General features: G+C 38.0%; 2 protein-coding genes across 2 annotated transcripts in view; one reads left to right on the top strand and one right to left on the bottom strand.

Moving 5' to 3' along the window:
• The window catches only part of LOC134530008 (uncharacterized), a 311306-nt gene that overhangs the window by 240555 nt on the left and 53908 nt on the right, over positions 1-16843 (top strand). The window lies entirely within an intron of this gene.
• LOC134530124 (uncharacterized) lies at positions 10293-13129 on the bottom strand. The gene is made up of 2 exons (XM_063364736.1): positions 12776-13129; positions 10293-11285 (listed from the first exon to the last, which is right to left on the bottom strand). Exons 1-2 carry the CDS (start codon positions 12918-12920, stop codon positions 10447-10449), a joined length of 984 nt encoding a protein of 327 aa, XP_063220806.1. The 5' UTR covers positions 12921-13129; the 3' UTR covers positions 10293-10446.

The raw sequence follows: 16843 nt of genomic DNA, 5'->3' as shown, positions 1-16843 counted from the left end.
AATGAGTGCAAATAAAAGTAAATTTATCAATTAAATTGTAGATTTAATTTCACTCCTTCTTTGTATCCATACAAAATAGTGATAATTCAATAAAAATGATTCAATGTTATTCATAAAAAAAATGCAATCATTTCATCAATGCTTTGTTATGACGTTGTCACGTTAAACTATCGTCCGTAAACCGAATTTACAGACAACCAATTTTTTACAAAGTTCCTACACTTTATATTTATTTTGTCTTAATTTGCTGTTTTTGTCACAACTGTCTCGTCTTTGTCAGCGCATTGTGTTCATCTGTGCTGTGATGTTCTTCTTGTTAAGTCCTTCCACGGCATTCTCTGTGCTGTCTTTACATTCGACTTTTGAACATCGGATATTATTTTGGCTTGTTTCCTGTGTCTTCTTTGTCCATTATTGAGGGTTCTCTATGGCATGCAGTGTAACTAGCAATTTTAATCAAGCTCCCCCAATTCAAGACGCATTCAAAGAACGTACAGTTATTTATCCATGAAACGGAACATCATTTTTTTCTTTCTGCTGCCGAACTATTTACTGAGGTTTCTTGGAACTCAGAACTAAATGAAGTTAATTTGTATGTTTAAAATCGCTAGAAATTTTGGTGACAGTATCTTCCGAATTTATTTTTGCTTCCAAGAATAAGTCAATCAATTTCGTTTCGAAAAAAAAAATATTTTTGTTGGTTCGTGGATCATTAGAACGCGTTGATATTTGATAACTAAAATCTGATTCCGTACTGTTTATTGCAATTCAAGTAAAAATTCATTTTGAATCAGGTTAATACTTCAGAAATTTACGTTTACCTGATCCGTACGATTTCATTGAGAGAGCGGACCAAATGTTACTTGTGTGTAAACACATGCTTTGTTAAAGCAAGATTTTTTAAAATTTTGCATTTAAATTGCAAAACTAACCCAAAAAAAGTTATAAAACTGGAGAGAAAAAAACATCGGTAAAGGAAAATCAGGTAATCTTTTTAAGTTCCAAATAATGGTGTGAAAATGTTTTTCTGATGCACTGAAGAGTAGGTACCTATGTTAATAAATAACAATTTTTCACAGGATTTCATAAGAACTAAATCGGGAAAGAAAAAAGGACTAAAATATAGTGAAGTAAATTTATGAATGTTATAGAAAATATCATATGAAATCTGATCAACTTAAAAACTTCCGTCCATATTTTTTCCTTAATTCACTCTCAGAATTTCTTATCACGACCAGATAATCGATCTTGGCTTGAACAACTTGGCGGAGAAGTTGGCCGGACAGGCCCGTGTTTTCTCTCGTGGTCCACGGAATACTTGAGGGAAGTTACTTCCCAACTTAAGGGCCTCAAAGTTACGCCTGGCAAAAGCTGAGTGGAATGCGACCACGACAGTTTGCTACGATTCACGAAAGTTTCCGGGTTTTTGCTTCGACTACACATTGTACTCCGCCATATTTCAGCAACCATATTTCACGAAAATTTCGGTGAACATTCATGTCTGACTGAATAATTTACAAGAATCAAAGTTGAAAACTTAATAAAGATTCTCTTCTCAAACTGAATTTTCCTGGATAGTGTTTGTATAATGCTGCTTAACGGCAACTTACCAATGATTTGACCAATGCAACAGGAAATCGTATTTATCACTGTTCTTATTAATGATAGTCGTATTGTTTATTAAATTTAAATGTATATGAACCAGCTATTTTAATCCCAAATAGTGTATACAAAAAGTGACTCATATCAATCACGTTTTTAGAAAGGAAATAGTTCAAGATTAAGTGATTTTATTAGTTTGTAAAAGTGTCTTATGGAAATATAAATTGCTGCAATCATTTAAGTACATAATTTCTCATGTCTGCGCGCTTAATACAAAGATACGAAAGTAAATGTGTCACGTTAGTGGTTACTGGGAGTGTTATTATCTTGCAGTGTAACTAGGTTCATCATCATCGAAACATAAAATATATATGCCTGAATATTTTTAGCAAATATAACAGTGAATTGTTTCCTAGATGTCCTCAAACTAGGTGTTATTCAAGCAAACAGAACATAATTCTTAGTCTGTCCTTTTAAAGTTAGAAGGATGACCTTTAACGATTTATTTTATTTGCATTAATAGTTTAATATTAAGGTACTTAACTCCCCCTCCCCCCAAAAAATAGGCTGAACTTTTTTCTGAAGATAAAAATTTTAACATTAACTTTGTCACATTTTCCAATCGGTTGGAAAATCCAAAAATCACAAAAAAAATTGCTTCGTAAAACTAAAAATAATCCTTTTAAGGACTTTTCATAAACTCTTGGTTATTAAAAACAATATTTCCTAGTGGAGAGTAGGCTACACACTCAGCATAGCTGCAAGCACTCCCGCGGAAATTCAATTTGCTTTGAGTCTGAGATACAGCTCTCTTCTAGTCCTGGTTGTAAGCAGATTATGTTGCAGTAAACAGTGTCTTATGAGAAGGCCATCTCACTGATGCACTAGTCACTAAAGAGAAACATGCATAAGATAACGTGGTGTTTGTAGTCGCAGAGATTCACCATTATTTTAATTAAGAGAATAGATTGATTTTAACAATGTTAACATTACTGAAAACTGCGCTAATGTACTTTTAAAAATTTGCAGAGTGCATAAGAGGGTAGAAAGGATTAAAAGCATGTTTTCTATTTAATAAAGTTTATGCCCAACTGCACTATCATTTGTGTACTCCAGCAAATTTCGTTTGTTCATTGGCTGCTGGTGTTGTGTGTTTACAAAGCTGGAATATATTTGGATGACCCAAGCTAATAAACAATTAAATTTAAGTGGTCATTAAAATGTCACTTAAGGTAAAAGTTTTTTCAATAATATAAATTTATTTAAGAGATTCTTACTTGAAGTTCCGTTAATTAAAAAGCTGAATATATTTTCAGGTTAACAATAAGAAACGGTGTCGTCTGACTATAACAGTCAAGCACAATTAAAAAATGTAAAATATTAATTTGTATTAATAAAACTATGCGTGTCACGATGTTTAAAGTGTCATAATTCATTTCGCGAGTCTGATATGTTTAATGAGGAATGATTTCTTAATGCAATATATCTCTTTCCTGACCTAAAAACAAGTTAATCTGATGAAAATAGTGAAAAGAATAGATAAATGTATGTAAAGCAGGTGTATTTTTTACACCTTTATATGATTTTAACTAAAGGGTGATCTCTGAACTATCATTTGTCTTTCAAATGATGAAGAAAATTAATCACAGTCTAAATACTCAGTAAAATATGTTACTAATTAATATTTAATTAATATTGTAAAATATATCTCCCCCCTGTAATCGTCAGAAATATAATAAGAACGAAAAATTAAATGACTTGAATGTCTTTGAACTAAAGGGAATCAACCTTTAAAAATCCCAAGTATTTATTACGATAATAAATATAGAATATTTGAGAATCATTATCACAGTCTAAAATTATTTATTTCGAAAACTATCATAGCGCAGAGAAATTGACAAAATTAAACAAAAAAATTATGTTGACATTTTAACGGCGTGATTTGTGCACACCTATTGATAACGCGATTAATATGTTTGTATCAGCTAACTGGTATTATACCACCATCGCGTTGTCTTTGTAAATAGCATTTTACTTTTAAAGTACCACTGTGAAGCTTAAATTTGCACCAAGAATTAATTTGTTTTCCTTGAAAAAATGTTTTTAGGGGCATAAAATTAAATGTATTAGCTTCAACAGTAAAAAGGGCTGTTTGAATTAATTTGCGTTATTTAAATGTAAGTTAAGAAACCTTCTAAGTTTATTAACTTTGCTGCTTCATTTTCTACCGCGTCTTCATGATTTTTTTTTTGACGAACGAAAATCAAACCTACAGAGAAAAAAAAATTCCCAGAAAAAGTACATTTGCTTGAAAATATTTTTTTATAAAACATTAATAAAATTTTATTTCTGATATTACCTTCGTATTATTATTATAACATTGGTAATACTGTAAACTTGTCAAGAAAAGCATCGATATTCTAATCAATCCATTATACCACTTATTTAAGTATAATAAAGTATATTGATGTTGCCCACTGAAGTATTGTATTAGTAGTATATTGTATTTCCTTCTCTAACACTTTATACATTCGGGGTATAAAAAAAATAATAATTCACTTCACATTGAAGTAAAACAGTGTGATTTGGAGTGTTTCTGAAGTTTTTACTCTAGGACAATTTATTTCAAAGAAATTTTATATCTCCACTATTCTCAAGAAAGGTACTAAAAAGAAATGTAAAAAAAGCCATGTTTGTGGGCTTCCATAGCCATTGTGTGAATCTGAGTAAAGGCCTCGTCGAAGTTGAAGAAACGTGACGTGTCAATCAGCAGTAACCCCAGCAGGCCCGTACCGCCTTGTGTTCACGTCGATTCCAAATTGTTAGTAATAAGGGTTATGAGAAGAAACAATTATTTTTAATAAACCAAAACTCTACGTAATAACCATGCATGATTATATTCAAGGAGAGTATTATATTCCTATTCTTTAGCACTTTATTCCGCCTTTGCATCAGAGTTAGATACCGCGTGAAGACAGAATCAATTTGTGTAGACACATCGTCGTGGCGTTTTAATCCAGATTACCCGCCAGCTATTTTCACGAGAGTTTTTAGTTACAATTAGCCCTTCAACCAGGTGCGGCCCCGTAACTGTATTTCCAACTGTCAACGAAACAACGATTCCGATTGTCTCGCGCCCCCACGCACGGGAAATGGGGTTGAACATTTTCCATGCGAATGTCGCTCCAAAGAGGGAGGGGTAGCTGGCTAATGCCATCTCCTCGGCGGCAGCATCCCTCGGTAATGTCTCGCAGCTGCTACGTGTGCTGGGTGTTTACCCCTCTCCACCACCTTCCCAACCCCCGCTGGAAGCAGGGAAAGTGCAGGGTAATGTGGCGCCCGTGTTTAGCACGGCGACCCCTGGAGGAGAGGCAATCCCGCAGAGCGACCGCGACCTGCAGATTAACAGAAGTGGCAAAAGCGCGCCGCCATTTTGTGCAGACACGCCCCCCCCCCCCCCCCCTTTACACCCCTCCTCCACCAAGATCACACCACATGTTGGATAGAAAGTAGCGCCCTTGAAGGGCCCGCAAACTTTATCGGTGACAGATCAGTTCTCGCAAGAAAAGAACATGGGATGAAGTGTGTCTTCTCGGCTGCTGCGCTGCGAACAAGCAGTTCGCAGTGTTGCCAACTCACAAACGTGACATGTTTTCAGTAGGACCGTGCCACTACCAACTTGCGTATAATTTGTGGTGGCAAACTCCATTCAGCGAGGTGGCACAGTAATGTCAGGTTTATAATCTTCTCAATAGTGCAAGAAACGCAAGACTCGAAATTGCAATAAAGACGTTTTCAAACACTCGTATATAAACTATACAAAACGCAGAAACACAACGTTAGCATCGTTTAAACTTTCAAATAATTTCGTTTCGGCTTGCGTTGCGCCATCCATATTTTTACGATTTACCGCGGGTTTGTAAAGGATAGCCCAATTAAAGATTTTATTACAATACACAGTTTTATTTATTGCCACTACTTATGTCACTTACAAAAATCTTCTAAAATGGCAAATAATTATTTACACTTAAAGAAAGGTTTATTCCCCAGTTACTCGTTCCACACACCTCGCTGGGCCGCACCTCTGGCGAAACTCTCGCCGCAGCACCCCTCGTGGGTCTCCGCCGCGGGACTCCGTCGCCACACTCCGCCGCCGCCGACGCACTTCCCCTTCGCCGAGGATCCGCTCGACTCCTCGCTCGCAACTTCGCTCGGGACTCCGCCGCGCCCACAACTCTATCGCCCGGAAACTCCCACGCGGGAGGACTCCCTACTGAACACTGCAAACTGACTCTCTGCCCTGACGTCCTCGGGCATATATATAGGCCCCGACGCAATTCCAGAACTCACGAGAGCGGCCGGGGCCAGTCACGTCATCGCGAGCCGTCCCGACGGCAGAAATATCTCGAAAACACGTGTTGGCGGCTCGCGTAACTCCCAGCTGTACGATGTCAGTTACGTGTCAAAGGCAGGCGCGCGCGGCACATATCATATTGCGGCAGTCGCCAGCCAGCTCTGCACCTGCACGTGTCGCGGCCAATGTCACGTTCGTAACAATATTTTTACTGGCGTGTTCCGAAAACTTTTAAAAACCAGATGTTACGTACATATATGGCCACGATGTTGCTTGTATGAAGTGACACTTCTTTGGACGCAATGGGAGTAAAATTTGTAATCAAAATTTCCATACAACTTTTCCGTGAAACATTGATTTTCTTGTTTGTTTTTTTTCCTAACCTAACTAAAACTAAGTGTATTTTGTTTGGGAGGGGTCTGGGTTAGGGAAGACTCTAGGTGCGTCCCAGGCCGAAGCCTTTACGCCTTTTCATGCTGGGTTTAAGCCATGCAGACAAGGGAGCATGCATCGTGTGCTTGTTCGGGGATTGGCCAGCCATGGCTGCGATTGGCGCCATGACTAACTCCCCTTTTTAACTCTAGATTATAACTAGATAAGTTGGGCCCAGATAAAACCTCCATAGACAGAGGGAAAACCCTGGGCACTGTCATGCGGAATGCAATTGCATGCATTAATGACGAGCTGGTTGGCTACGGGAATAAGAGGATGGTTCAGGAAGAAGAGTTAGTCAAAGTAGAAAGAGTCTACCATGCGGGGGTTGGGCGCTTGGACAGTTGTGTCCGCTTGGGTGGTTTAATGCACTGGTTTTTTGGGGGCGACTTAGTCGTTTTCCACCCAACTGCCAGCCAGCTGAGACTTAGAACTAAGTTGTATCCTAAAACTAAGTGACGTGTGTAGCGCATGTGTGGGCATTAAATGTTTTAATTACGTTAATTTATTATCCGCGAGCTGAAACGTGGGCCTTACTCCGGAGGAACTATAGCTTCAGATCGCTTGTCGCCTCAGTGAAACATTGTTGTGAAACGTTGTCTGACGCTAAAAGGTTGCGGACGGTGCAGAGAACTCGTTCCCTTGAGCGGCTCAGGTTGAACCCCGCCATGCTGCAGGGATAGGCGGGACCCGCCTGTGCCTGACGCCACCCGACTTGCTGGCATCCAGCAAGGGAGTGTTTGGGCAGAGGGCAACACAACGGGGTTTGAGCTTATTGTTGTGCACCGTGGCACTGGTCATATTCGCAAGAAAATGGTGTTCTTTCAAGTATGTATTTCTTTAATTACTTGTGTAAAACAGTATTATTAAAAAGTGTTATATGAGTATTGTTTTAGCTGTGTAACTAGATATTTCTTGCTGGTAAAATGCTTTTTACGTTTTAGTTTGACAGGGTAATTATTTATCATGAATTTTAATTTGATTAACTAAAACACACATCGTATTATAATTATGAGCCCACGAGCAAGAATATTCTTTTTTAAAAACTTAATGACTTCGATGTTTTTTTTTTGAAATATATTTTTTTATAAATTAAAAAAGGTTTTCCTAATTTCGAAGTTAATAATATTGTGAATTTTCAAAATGGTGAACGTGACGTCATAATTTAAAATGGTGGAATGTTATAGAAAACAAAAAGGTGGAATGTTTTAGAAAACAAACAGTCGGAATACGAGATTGATGCCGGAAGTGACGTTATCCAAGATGGCCACCGTGGCTCCTCGGCTCCCCAGCTATCAGCTGGTGCACCAGAACGAACTATATACACCTACTGCTACTAACTACTTCTCATAAAAATGTTGCTTTGCTGACTCCAGCGGGGAAGCCCACTATTTGCAGGACGACGTAAGTTTGAGAAACGCTAAGGATTTCTGAATTCTCGTTGGAAAGCCAAGTGGCGGTGGAGCCTCGCTCATGTTCCAATCTCAACATAAATCACGGTAAAAGTTGCAAGTCTAATAATTGCGAAACATCTCTGTTGAGTAATGGACTTCGCGCTGTAGCCTGTGTGTCGAAGGAAGCCTTCTTTTCACAGACGACAGAGCCAAACGCCCGATCGTGCATCTTCGGTTTTTTTTTGGTTCATTGAAAAGGTTAGGTTAGCTACATTATAAATACTTTAAAACATTGTGGACGGTTGATTTGGTTAGGATAGCTACATTAAAGATACTGTGAAATCATGTAAACCTTTTCCTAGCCCTCGATAGCTACATATTAAAAAGTTATTTGCTAAGCAACCATAAAATGATTTTACAGTAATTTTTAATGTAGCTATACTTACCTAATATAACCAACCATCCACAATTGTTTAAAGTATTTATAAAGTATCTAACCTATCCTAATCGAACGCAAAATTTAATGCCACACCGGTTTATACAATGACATAGAACGGCAAAAAAAAAAGCGAGCATGAACTTCGGGGAACTTCGGGTGTGGCTCTCTCGTCTGTGAAATGAAGGCTTCCCGTATGTCAACAGGCGGGAAAAAGGCGTCCAGTGGCTTCAATTGGGCGCGGCGTGGGACTTTTTGCGTCACGCTGACGTCCACGTGTGTGGGCTGACTTCCAGGTTATCACTGGTGTTTTCAGTAGAATAAATGGATAATACATTCTTGTATAGATGTTGCGAGCTCCAGATTAAAGTACTCAGATGTTTATTTATTGTTGCTACAGGTAAGAAATCTAGATAAGTTAAAATTTATTATGACACCGTTTAAAGAAATAATATAAAGTGGTCATTTTCTCCATGTTACGCCAATGAATTAAAGTAAATGTAACACATTAGGTGTGTTTTCTTATTAGCGCTGAAAACAGTTTCTCTTAAAAGAGTTACGCACAGGAAATCTAAGTAGTCATCATCCGGAAATATTTGTGTTTTTGGTGGACTGTAGTTAACAAATTTAACTTTAAAAAACTTCCGGATACCCCTAAATGTTTTCAAGATACATAATAGCAGTGGGCATGTAATATACGTCAGTATGCGTGCGTTTACTAATGGGTACTGCCGGAGACTCAAATGTTTTAGGGAACGATTGTAGCACACGCACCCTTTTTCAATACAGTCCGCGGGTATAAAATGTTATCAGATATTTTCAGGACCGATAGTAGCAACTGCGCACTTTTTCAGTACAGTCCGCGGGAGGAAGCCTTCTTTTCACAGATGAGATAGCCAAAACCCGACGTTCCCCGAAGTTCATGCTTTTTTTCCGTATCTTTAATGTAGCTGTCCTAACCAAATCAACCATCCACAATGTTTTAAAGTATTTATAATGTAGCTAACCTAACCTAATTGACCATTAGTATCCTTTTATCAACACCACCATATTTATTTACAATGAACAAAAAAAACCGCAGATGCACGATCGGGCGTTTGGCTCTCTCGTCTGTGAAAAGAAGGCTTCCCGTCCGCGGGTATTAAAGGTTATCTGATATTTTCAGGACCGATAGTAGCAACTGCGCATTTCTACGGTGTAGCCTGTGTCGCTTAGGCCCTCCTCACACGGGGATACTGAAGTTGCCTACAAAACGATCGCTGGTAGCCTGGAGACTAGGCAACTGTGTGACTGGGTGACTCTAGTCGCCCGTTATCTTCACACGACGCTACTAAAATATCAGAGACTGGGAGGAAAAAATGCATCGTGAGTACAGCCCGAGTATCTTGTGGAACCGTGAAGTGCCTATATATTGTATGTAATGTCCAGTGATAACAGCAGTGACGATAGTGATATTGTTATCCAATATTATCAACATTATAGAAAACGAAGTAGAAAAGATTGTGGGTTCATCCATATATAGAAAGGAACATTAATTGTAGATTATTTGTCGCGGCCAAAGAATTGCAAGAGACAGACTCAAAATTCATCGCTTTCTACAGAATGACGAAGGAGACTTACCAAATGTTAACGGAAATTGTTACACCTGCGATGTATTATAGGGATACCACTATGAGGGAATGCGTGAGCCCCGGTGAACGATTGCTGATAACTTTGAGGTAAGTAAGTTAAGAAATACAAATTATTACGAATTTTTGTTAAGGCACTTCTAAATGTTTCCCTTCAACACAAATCTATTTCTTTCCAAGTATTTTAACGTATATACTGATGCTTGGCGAATAAAAACAATGTATGCATTTTAACTTGAGGCCGCAATTACTTATTTTATCTGTGGAAAATGGCTGTTGTATGGATCTTAAGAATGTGCACTTTAACGTTAACAGGTTAAATAATCTAAAGTTATTTATACCCAAGTATTCCAGTCAACTGAAAGGTGAAAGTATAAACATATCTTATGCATAAATTCATTCCAATGTTTAATTCAAATATACCTAAGAAATACACATTCAAATAATGTACTGCAAAAGAAAAAATGTATATATATAAACTATTTAAAGAATACCCATTACACAAACATTCAAATCATGACTGTAAACACAAAAATAAACAACATAATAGAGATAAAAACACGTACACCAAAGTTATATGTTTACACACCCAACAAAACATCACATCACATTATGTTCCTGCTCATATTGTAAAGTCTCTTGGATGACTTCAAAATACTGTTGCGTTTCAGTATCTTGTACTTTCTGTGGAATAGTTTGATTTCCAGGCGACGAACAAATTGAAGCATTATCTGTAGCCAACGATGAATGCGTGGAAACACTGTAGGAGTAAGTTGGGGTCTGTTGGTAAGCTGGTACGTGTTGGTGCATGTCTTTTGGATTCGTGATGTCATCAATAAGCTGCAGAACCCTACGTCGGAATGATTTCATTTGTGCATCTGTCAAAGGTTCGATTTCTGGTAAAAGGCTTAGAAGAAACGACTTTTTTACTTGCCTATCATCGTTTGAATTCGATTCAAGTTTCCTTTTCTTTGCATTCATGTATTCCATAAAGGACTTGTCCACTTCCGTCACTGTTTGCTTTTTACGCTTTGATAAATTATCTTTTGGGTTGGAAAAGGGATCATGAGTCATTTGTTGGGAATGATGAGCATGTTCTTGCGAGAAGTCAGTATTTGGCAGCATAGGTGAAGGAAGGGAAAGTTGTGGTGTTGTAGTTAGTATTGCGTTATCTGAGATATATTCCTCCTCTTCAGCCGCAACGTCTTCCGTATTTTGTGTTGGGTCAGATGAACTGTGTTCCAGGTTTTGTTCATTGATGACTTCTGGCAAATTCCCCGATGGTGTACCAAGCGTTTTTATGAATGGTAGGGTAAATTTCATTGCCTCCGATAGATAATATGGTTTCTTATTTTTGGAACTTGAACCACTTGGAGGTGGCTTTATGTGACGGACAAAAACTGAACGGAGATTTTTCCATTTTTCTTTGCATTCGTTAACTGAAAACAAACAACATTGTTCACATAAATATAAATCGTTGCAATGGATGAATTCCTAACTAATTTACAGTAAACAAAAAACAAATACAAAAGTGAAGTAGTATTAAGTATAATCCAGATATATACAACATATGTTTATTATTTGAAGAAAAAATATATAAATGGTACATGGGGAATGTATTATGAAGTAAAATTTAATTTAACTTTGTTGCAGGTATTTGGCAACAGGAGGTACATTTGTATCGCTGTCGATGTACTTTGCTAGAGGAGAAAGCACAGTTATCAACATCATACGAGAAACTACCAAATTAATTTGGGAATCGTTGAAAGAGTCCTACATGCCTGTCCCAGGAGAAGAAAAGTGGAGAATGATAGCACAGCGTTTCTATTCACTGTGGAATTTACCCAATTGCTTGGGTTCATTGGACGGTAAGCATATTCGAATAGAAAAATTACCTGGAACTGGCTCAAGTAACTTTAATTACAAAATGTATCACTCAATAGTGCTGCTGGCTAGCAGTGATGCAGATGGTTTCTTCACTCTTATTGAAACTGGCTATGCAGGTAGAAACAGCGATGGAGGAGTGTTTCGCGCATCAGCTGTCAAACACTGGATTGCAAATGGAGGACTAGACATACCACCGCCTTCACGATTACCAGATGACGACAATGAGATTGACTTTCCTTTTTACTTTGTTGGAGATGAGGCCTTTCCATTGTCACAATATTTGCTGCGTCCTTACCCTCAGAGAACACTTGATGATGTTAAAAGAATATTCAATTACAGATTGAGCAGAGGACGGAAAACAGTGGAGTGCGCTTTCGGAATGATGGCAGAAAAGTTCCAAGTGTTGAACACTGCTATTCGCTGCCGAACTACGGAAAGAGTGGTTGATGTAATAAAATCTGTCTGCATTCTTCACAACTTCATTCGGAAAAGTGAAGGTATTAAATATTTTGCTGGTGAACCATTTGGCAACTCAGAAACGCCCAACATCAATCCACAGCCACTAGAAGACCTAACGTTACATGATCGGTCTACTGCTCATGAAGTGCGGAATTACTTGGCAAACTATTTTCTAACACCCCGGGCTTCTGTTCCATGGCAGTGGAAATACTGTTACAATAACTAATTAGGTATTAAAGTATTTCATGTGTTTTTGTAGGTTACTGTGAGTATGACAACAACTTTGAACATGTGGTAAGTTTTATCGAAGTTCGTAAAAACCATGCGTAATTCCCTTGGGAACCAAGAAAAGATATCAATAGAAAGTAATTTTTATACGTTACAAACGTTTTAGAATAAGGTATTTCTTCGAAGGACGAATAACCATTGTATAAAAACTATATTTCTTTTACTAATAATGTATTTGTGAGATACTAAATATAAAACATGCTGTTTACATATACATTTTGGTTTTTCACAAGTTAGTTTATTATGATAGATATTTTATATCTAATTATTGTTGTTTAAGATATTGTCAACTTACCTGTGAGTTGCACTTCTTTTGCGACATCATTCCATGCTTTGTCAGTCACATCCTTTTTTGAATACCCTTTCAACTTGTAGTTATAGAGTTCTGGGTGTTTCTCAACTTCGTTTACAAATTTGATATTAAACGCCTGCTCGCCCATTGTTCGCTACAATACAGTATCGCGCCGCGTAGGCTACTGGAGTAGCGTGGAGACCAGCATGCTGAGTCGCCGGGATTTACGTTGCTTACGACTTCCAGTCTCCGCCACTCCAGTATCGCCGTCTGAGTGACGCCATGCCTATCTACATGACGAGTCGCTCGGTCGCCGAGTCTCGCGGTATCTAAGCAACTTCAGTATCCCCGTGTGAGGAGGGCCTTAATTCACCGGACTTCAGGTAGCCCGCGGGTGTGTTAATAAGTCATGAGTGTTGGTGCGCGCGTGAAAAGAGTGAGTGAGTGGGCAAGAGCTTCAGGAATACGGCATGGTCTGACTGAGTCAAAGCGGGGAAATGTTGAGCACAAGGGTTGGCAGACGTGGCAACGCATGCATATTTCAAGACATTCTGAACGTCAAGTTTAACTGTACGTGAATGCAGGTGTGCGTCCGCTCGTTTGCCCGTAGCCGAGACCAAACCTTTCAGAGTTAACCCAAGACCGACTTTGTCTGAAGTTTCCCAACTCTGCGTGCATAATTTGCCCTGAAATAAAAGTTCGTGACGAAGTAGCTTGTTCACAGAAATTATCCATAGACAGGAGCTAAAATATTATATTACGTTTCGAGTTTTTGGAGTTCCCAATCGCTGCTGTTCATGAATTTTTAATAGTGAGGTATAAAAATTGTACATTCATAAGTTAGCAAGAACATAAAAATTAAAAAAACACAACATAAAAACTCGGGAAATAAGAGCTAAAACTATGTCCAATATAGAAGGTTTCTAAAAGAGGACAGTAGGTATTAAAGATATGACTAATGCAATATTAAACCAATACAGTGATGTATAACCTACATTCCGTTGAACTCAATATATTTCATAGTATTTAGCAAATATATATATGCTTAATATTTGTGTGGGATTTTAATTCTACTTAATTATTAATTAAGCGTTCATAAGCTCATTCTAAATCCTAATGAGGTGGTACCTACTGTTTACAAAATTAAAAAAATTAAATATTGAGTTAAGGTTTTAAAATATTAGCAACGTTTAATGTTCTTGTATGTAATAAGTAATTCAAGTATAAGCAGATTTTAATTTTAGCCTCAAAAAAAATTATTTTTTTTCGGAGTAATGTAGCAGATTGTAAGCTTAAAAGCCAAATATAATATGTAGGGTAGTATCATTATTTTTCTGCTTCAATATTGATGAAGCTTCAATGCTTGATGATGAAGTAAAACATGTTAATGATTTTTTTGCAAGGGATTTTCACTGAAAACTGGATTTTCCTTGGGCTTCTTGGACCTCAACATACTCGAGCGTTGTTCTCGTAATGAGACATTCTTCACCCTTGTAAAAGGACAGACGAGATTAATGTGACACTTCTAGATGTTGGCTGCACCATCAGTGCAAACCTAGAGCGTATACTGGCTCAGCACAGACAGTCCTTGTTTTAGTTAAGAAAATATCTCTTTAAAAAAACAGTCTTTAAAATTATAGCTTGTCACGGAATGTATCTGAAACAGTTTTTTTTTCTGAAAATCTCAGGATTACGTGATTATGGTATTCTCCTTTATTCAGTTAATTCGTTATCTTGCAGTAACATTAATCTGCCCGTCAATCATTCACACAGTTATATATTCACCCTTTTATTTGTTCTCTGGCCAAATCCCCTAGTTCCTCCATTATCAAAATAGTATCTCCTTTTTTAATTACGCATCGTGAGGATTTGTTAGTTTTTGATCATAAACAGCGTTAGTGACATTTACGAAAGTTATGAAAAACGGGAAAAGGTGAGGAGGCTTATGTTCAGAGGCTAGTGTATCTCTCACCCCCCCCCCCCCCAAAAAAAAAAATAAAGTTAACCCTCCCTGGATCCTCCTGTAATACACGGCTGGTCGGCGCGGATCTAGAGTCCTCCGCGCTACGGCCCCGCGAGGGGTGAGAGGGGAGGTCATAATGCCCGGTGTTGAATGCAAACAACTCCACTCCACCCAGCGCCATTCAGCTTCAGCGACTGCGGCCTTAACTGCGGCCGAATCCACGCCCGGGATTATTTCAGCTCAAATTTTTGCTTTACATGCTTGGTTCATTGATGAAGAATCCAGTGCTTTGCTTGCGGGGGAAATGTTACTGTTGGTCAGACTTAGGCACGCTTTTAAAAATTCATTTTCTAGTGGGCTGTGTTTGGTGAGAAGTTCTTCACCACACTTCAACAAATCATTTATAAGGCGGTTACTATTTTATTTAAATAAATATCTACCGTGTGAAACAATACCTTACCAATAATTATAGCTAGCGTATTTTGTGAACTATCTTAACGTTTTCACAAACTCGAGGGGCATTTAATTAATTACAAGGAGTTTAAAAGTTTAATAGACATGGAGGACAGTTAAAGTGTATTCTCAGCAAATAAATGCATGAAGCTGCAGAAAATTAATTTTCTCCACTGAATGTAATCATGCTCATACTTCCTTTTAGTTTAAGATGCCGGCAAAAAGATACGCAACAGGACTACTACATGTACTTATAGTCGGATACCTGTATATACTGCGGATTGTTTTGCCTGTAAGTTAATTATCCCTTATCATTCATATATATTAAAAGCGATTGTGGTTAAAGAGCAGTTTCTTTCTTTGGTTTCTTTGTTATGCGTTTGACACCATTGAATAGACACAACTAAATTATCAGCAAAAATCCATTCTTTAAATCTATGCCAACAGAATTACTTAAATAATTTTTGTAATATACGGCGGTTTTAAAACGGACTAAAAAGTATAATATAATAATTTCTCCTAAACCCATACTGACTTATAACCCCACTCAAATTCCTAACCTCATAAAGATTGTCCTGAAAATTTGTGATTGTAAATTTTGAAGAGCTATGGAAATACTTGTAACATTTTAAACCAAAAACGTGGGGCCCATTCAACCTCTGCTCCCTATACTCATTATTATCTCTCGCATGCGCCCCACGATTATTGTTTTAAATCTTACAAATATTTTCAAAGGTAAAAAAATTTAAAATTACAAATTTTAAGGATAATCTATGTGCGTCGTGCAGTTCTGAGCTATCTCTAGCTCATCGGGAAGTTGGTTTAAAATTTATTGCAAAACTTTTATCGACCAGAGGAACAAACAAATCGACAAGAAAGTGAGTTATTAAAAACGTTGTAAAATATGTATAACGAAATAAATAAACTGCTCCCTGATGATGGCGACTGCAACTTCCACCGAAAATTCGGTGAAATGTTCGCGTTCGACGTGGCTACAACCCAGAAGCCAAGCAACTTGAAATGTTTAAATTTTTGGTAAAGGCCCAGAGCTAGTTAAAATTTGTTAATTTTTTGAAAAATGACTAATGAAGGTGTAATATTGAATTATATTGATTTAGTTTCTCTTGCACCAAAAATAATGTCTTGCTCATGAATTTTATTAATAGCTGTGGGCGGTGTTATTAAGACAATGTCCCAGTGGAGTGCGGGAAGTTTGGTTATATATGTACACCATATTGATCGAAGCCTCCTCCCATCATGCATCGGGCAACAGTGACCAACAAAGCAATGAGATCAAACATTTTTCCCGACACAACTGCGGCTGCTGTATTTTCGCATTACGCATCTCGCCACCCCAACAGGTCAATAAAACATTCCGCAGTATAGATCACTCCGGTACGTTGGAAGTCACTAATCTGACGTTCACAAACGTAGCTTTTTAGCGTCCCTGTTTTTCCTGAACAGGCAAGGAACGGCGGGAGAGGTTTTTTTTTTTTTCCAACTGTGCGGAGTTTTTGATCTGATGCCTAAAACCGGGCTTCCGCTGTGACCATTTAACTCACTCCCTCTGTGATTCCACCAGTTTCGAACATGTCTCCGCCCTTCTTCCGCTCTCGCCTCCTGCAGTTCCCGTTTCGCCCGCCGAGAGCGCAGCA

Source organism: Bacillus rossius, chromosome 3 (assembly GCF_032445375.1).
Source record: "Bacillus rossius redtenbacheri isolate Brsri chromosome 3, Brsri_v3, whole genome shotgun sequence".
Lineage (NCBI taxonomy): Eukaryota > Metazoa > Arthropoda > Insecta > Phasmatodea > Bacillidae > Bacillus > Bacillus rossius.
Note: the sequence above shows the minus strand (reverse complement) of the source record. Positions and strands in the feature narration are given on the sequence as shown.

What these genes read in the sequence shown, in the direction of transcription:
- LOC134530124 (XM_063364736.1), bottom strand. Translation starts at nt 12,920, where the DNA reads ATGGGCGAGCAGGCGTTTAATATCAAATTTGTAAACGAAGTTGAGAAA. An exon ending in AAAAGAAGTGCAACTCACAG is followed by an intron (nt 11,286 to 12,775) that starts GTAAGTTGACAA and finishes GTTTGTTTTCAG; the next exon opens with TTAACGAATGCAAAGAAAAA.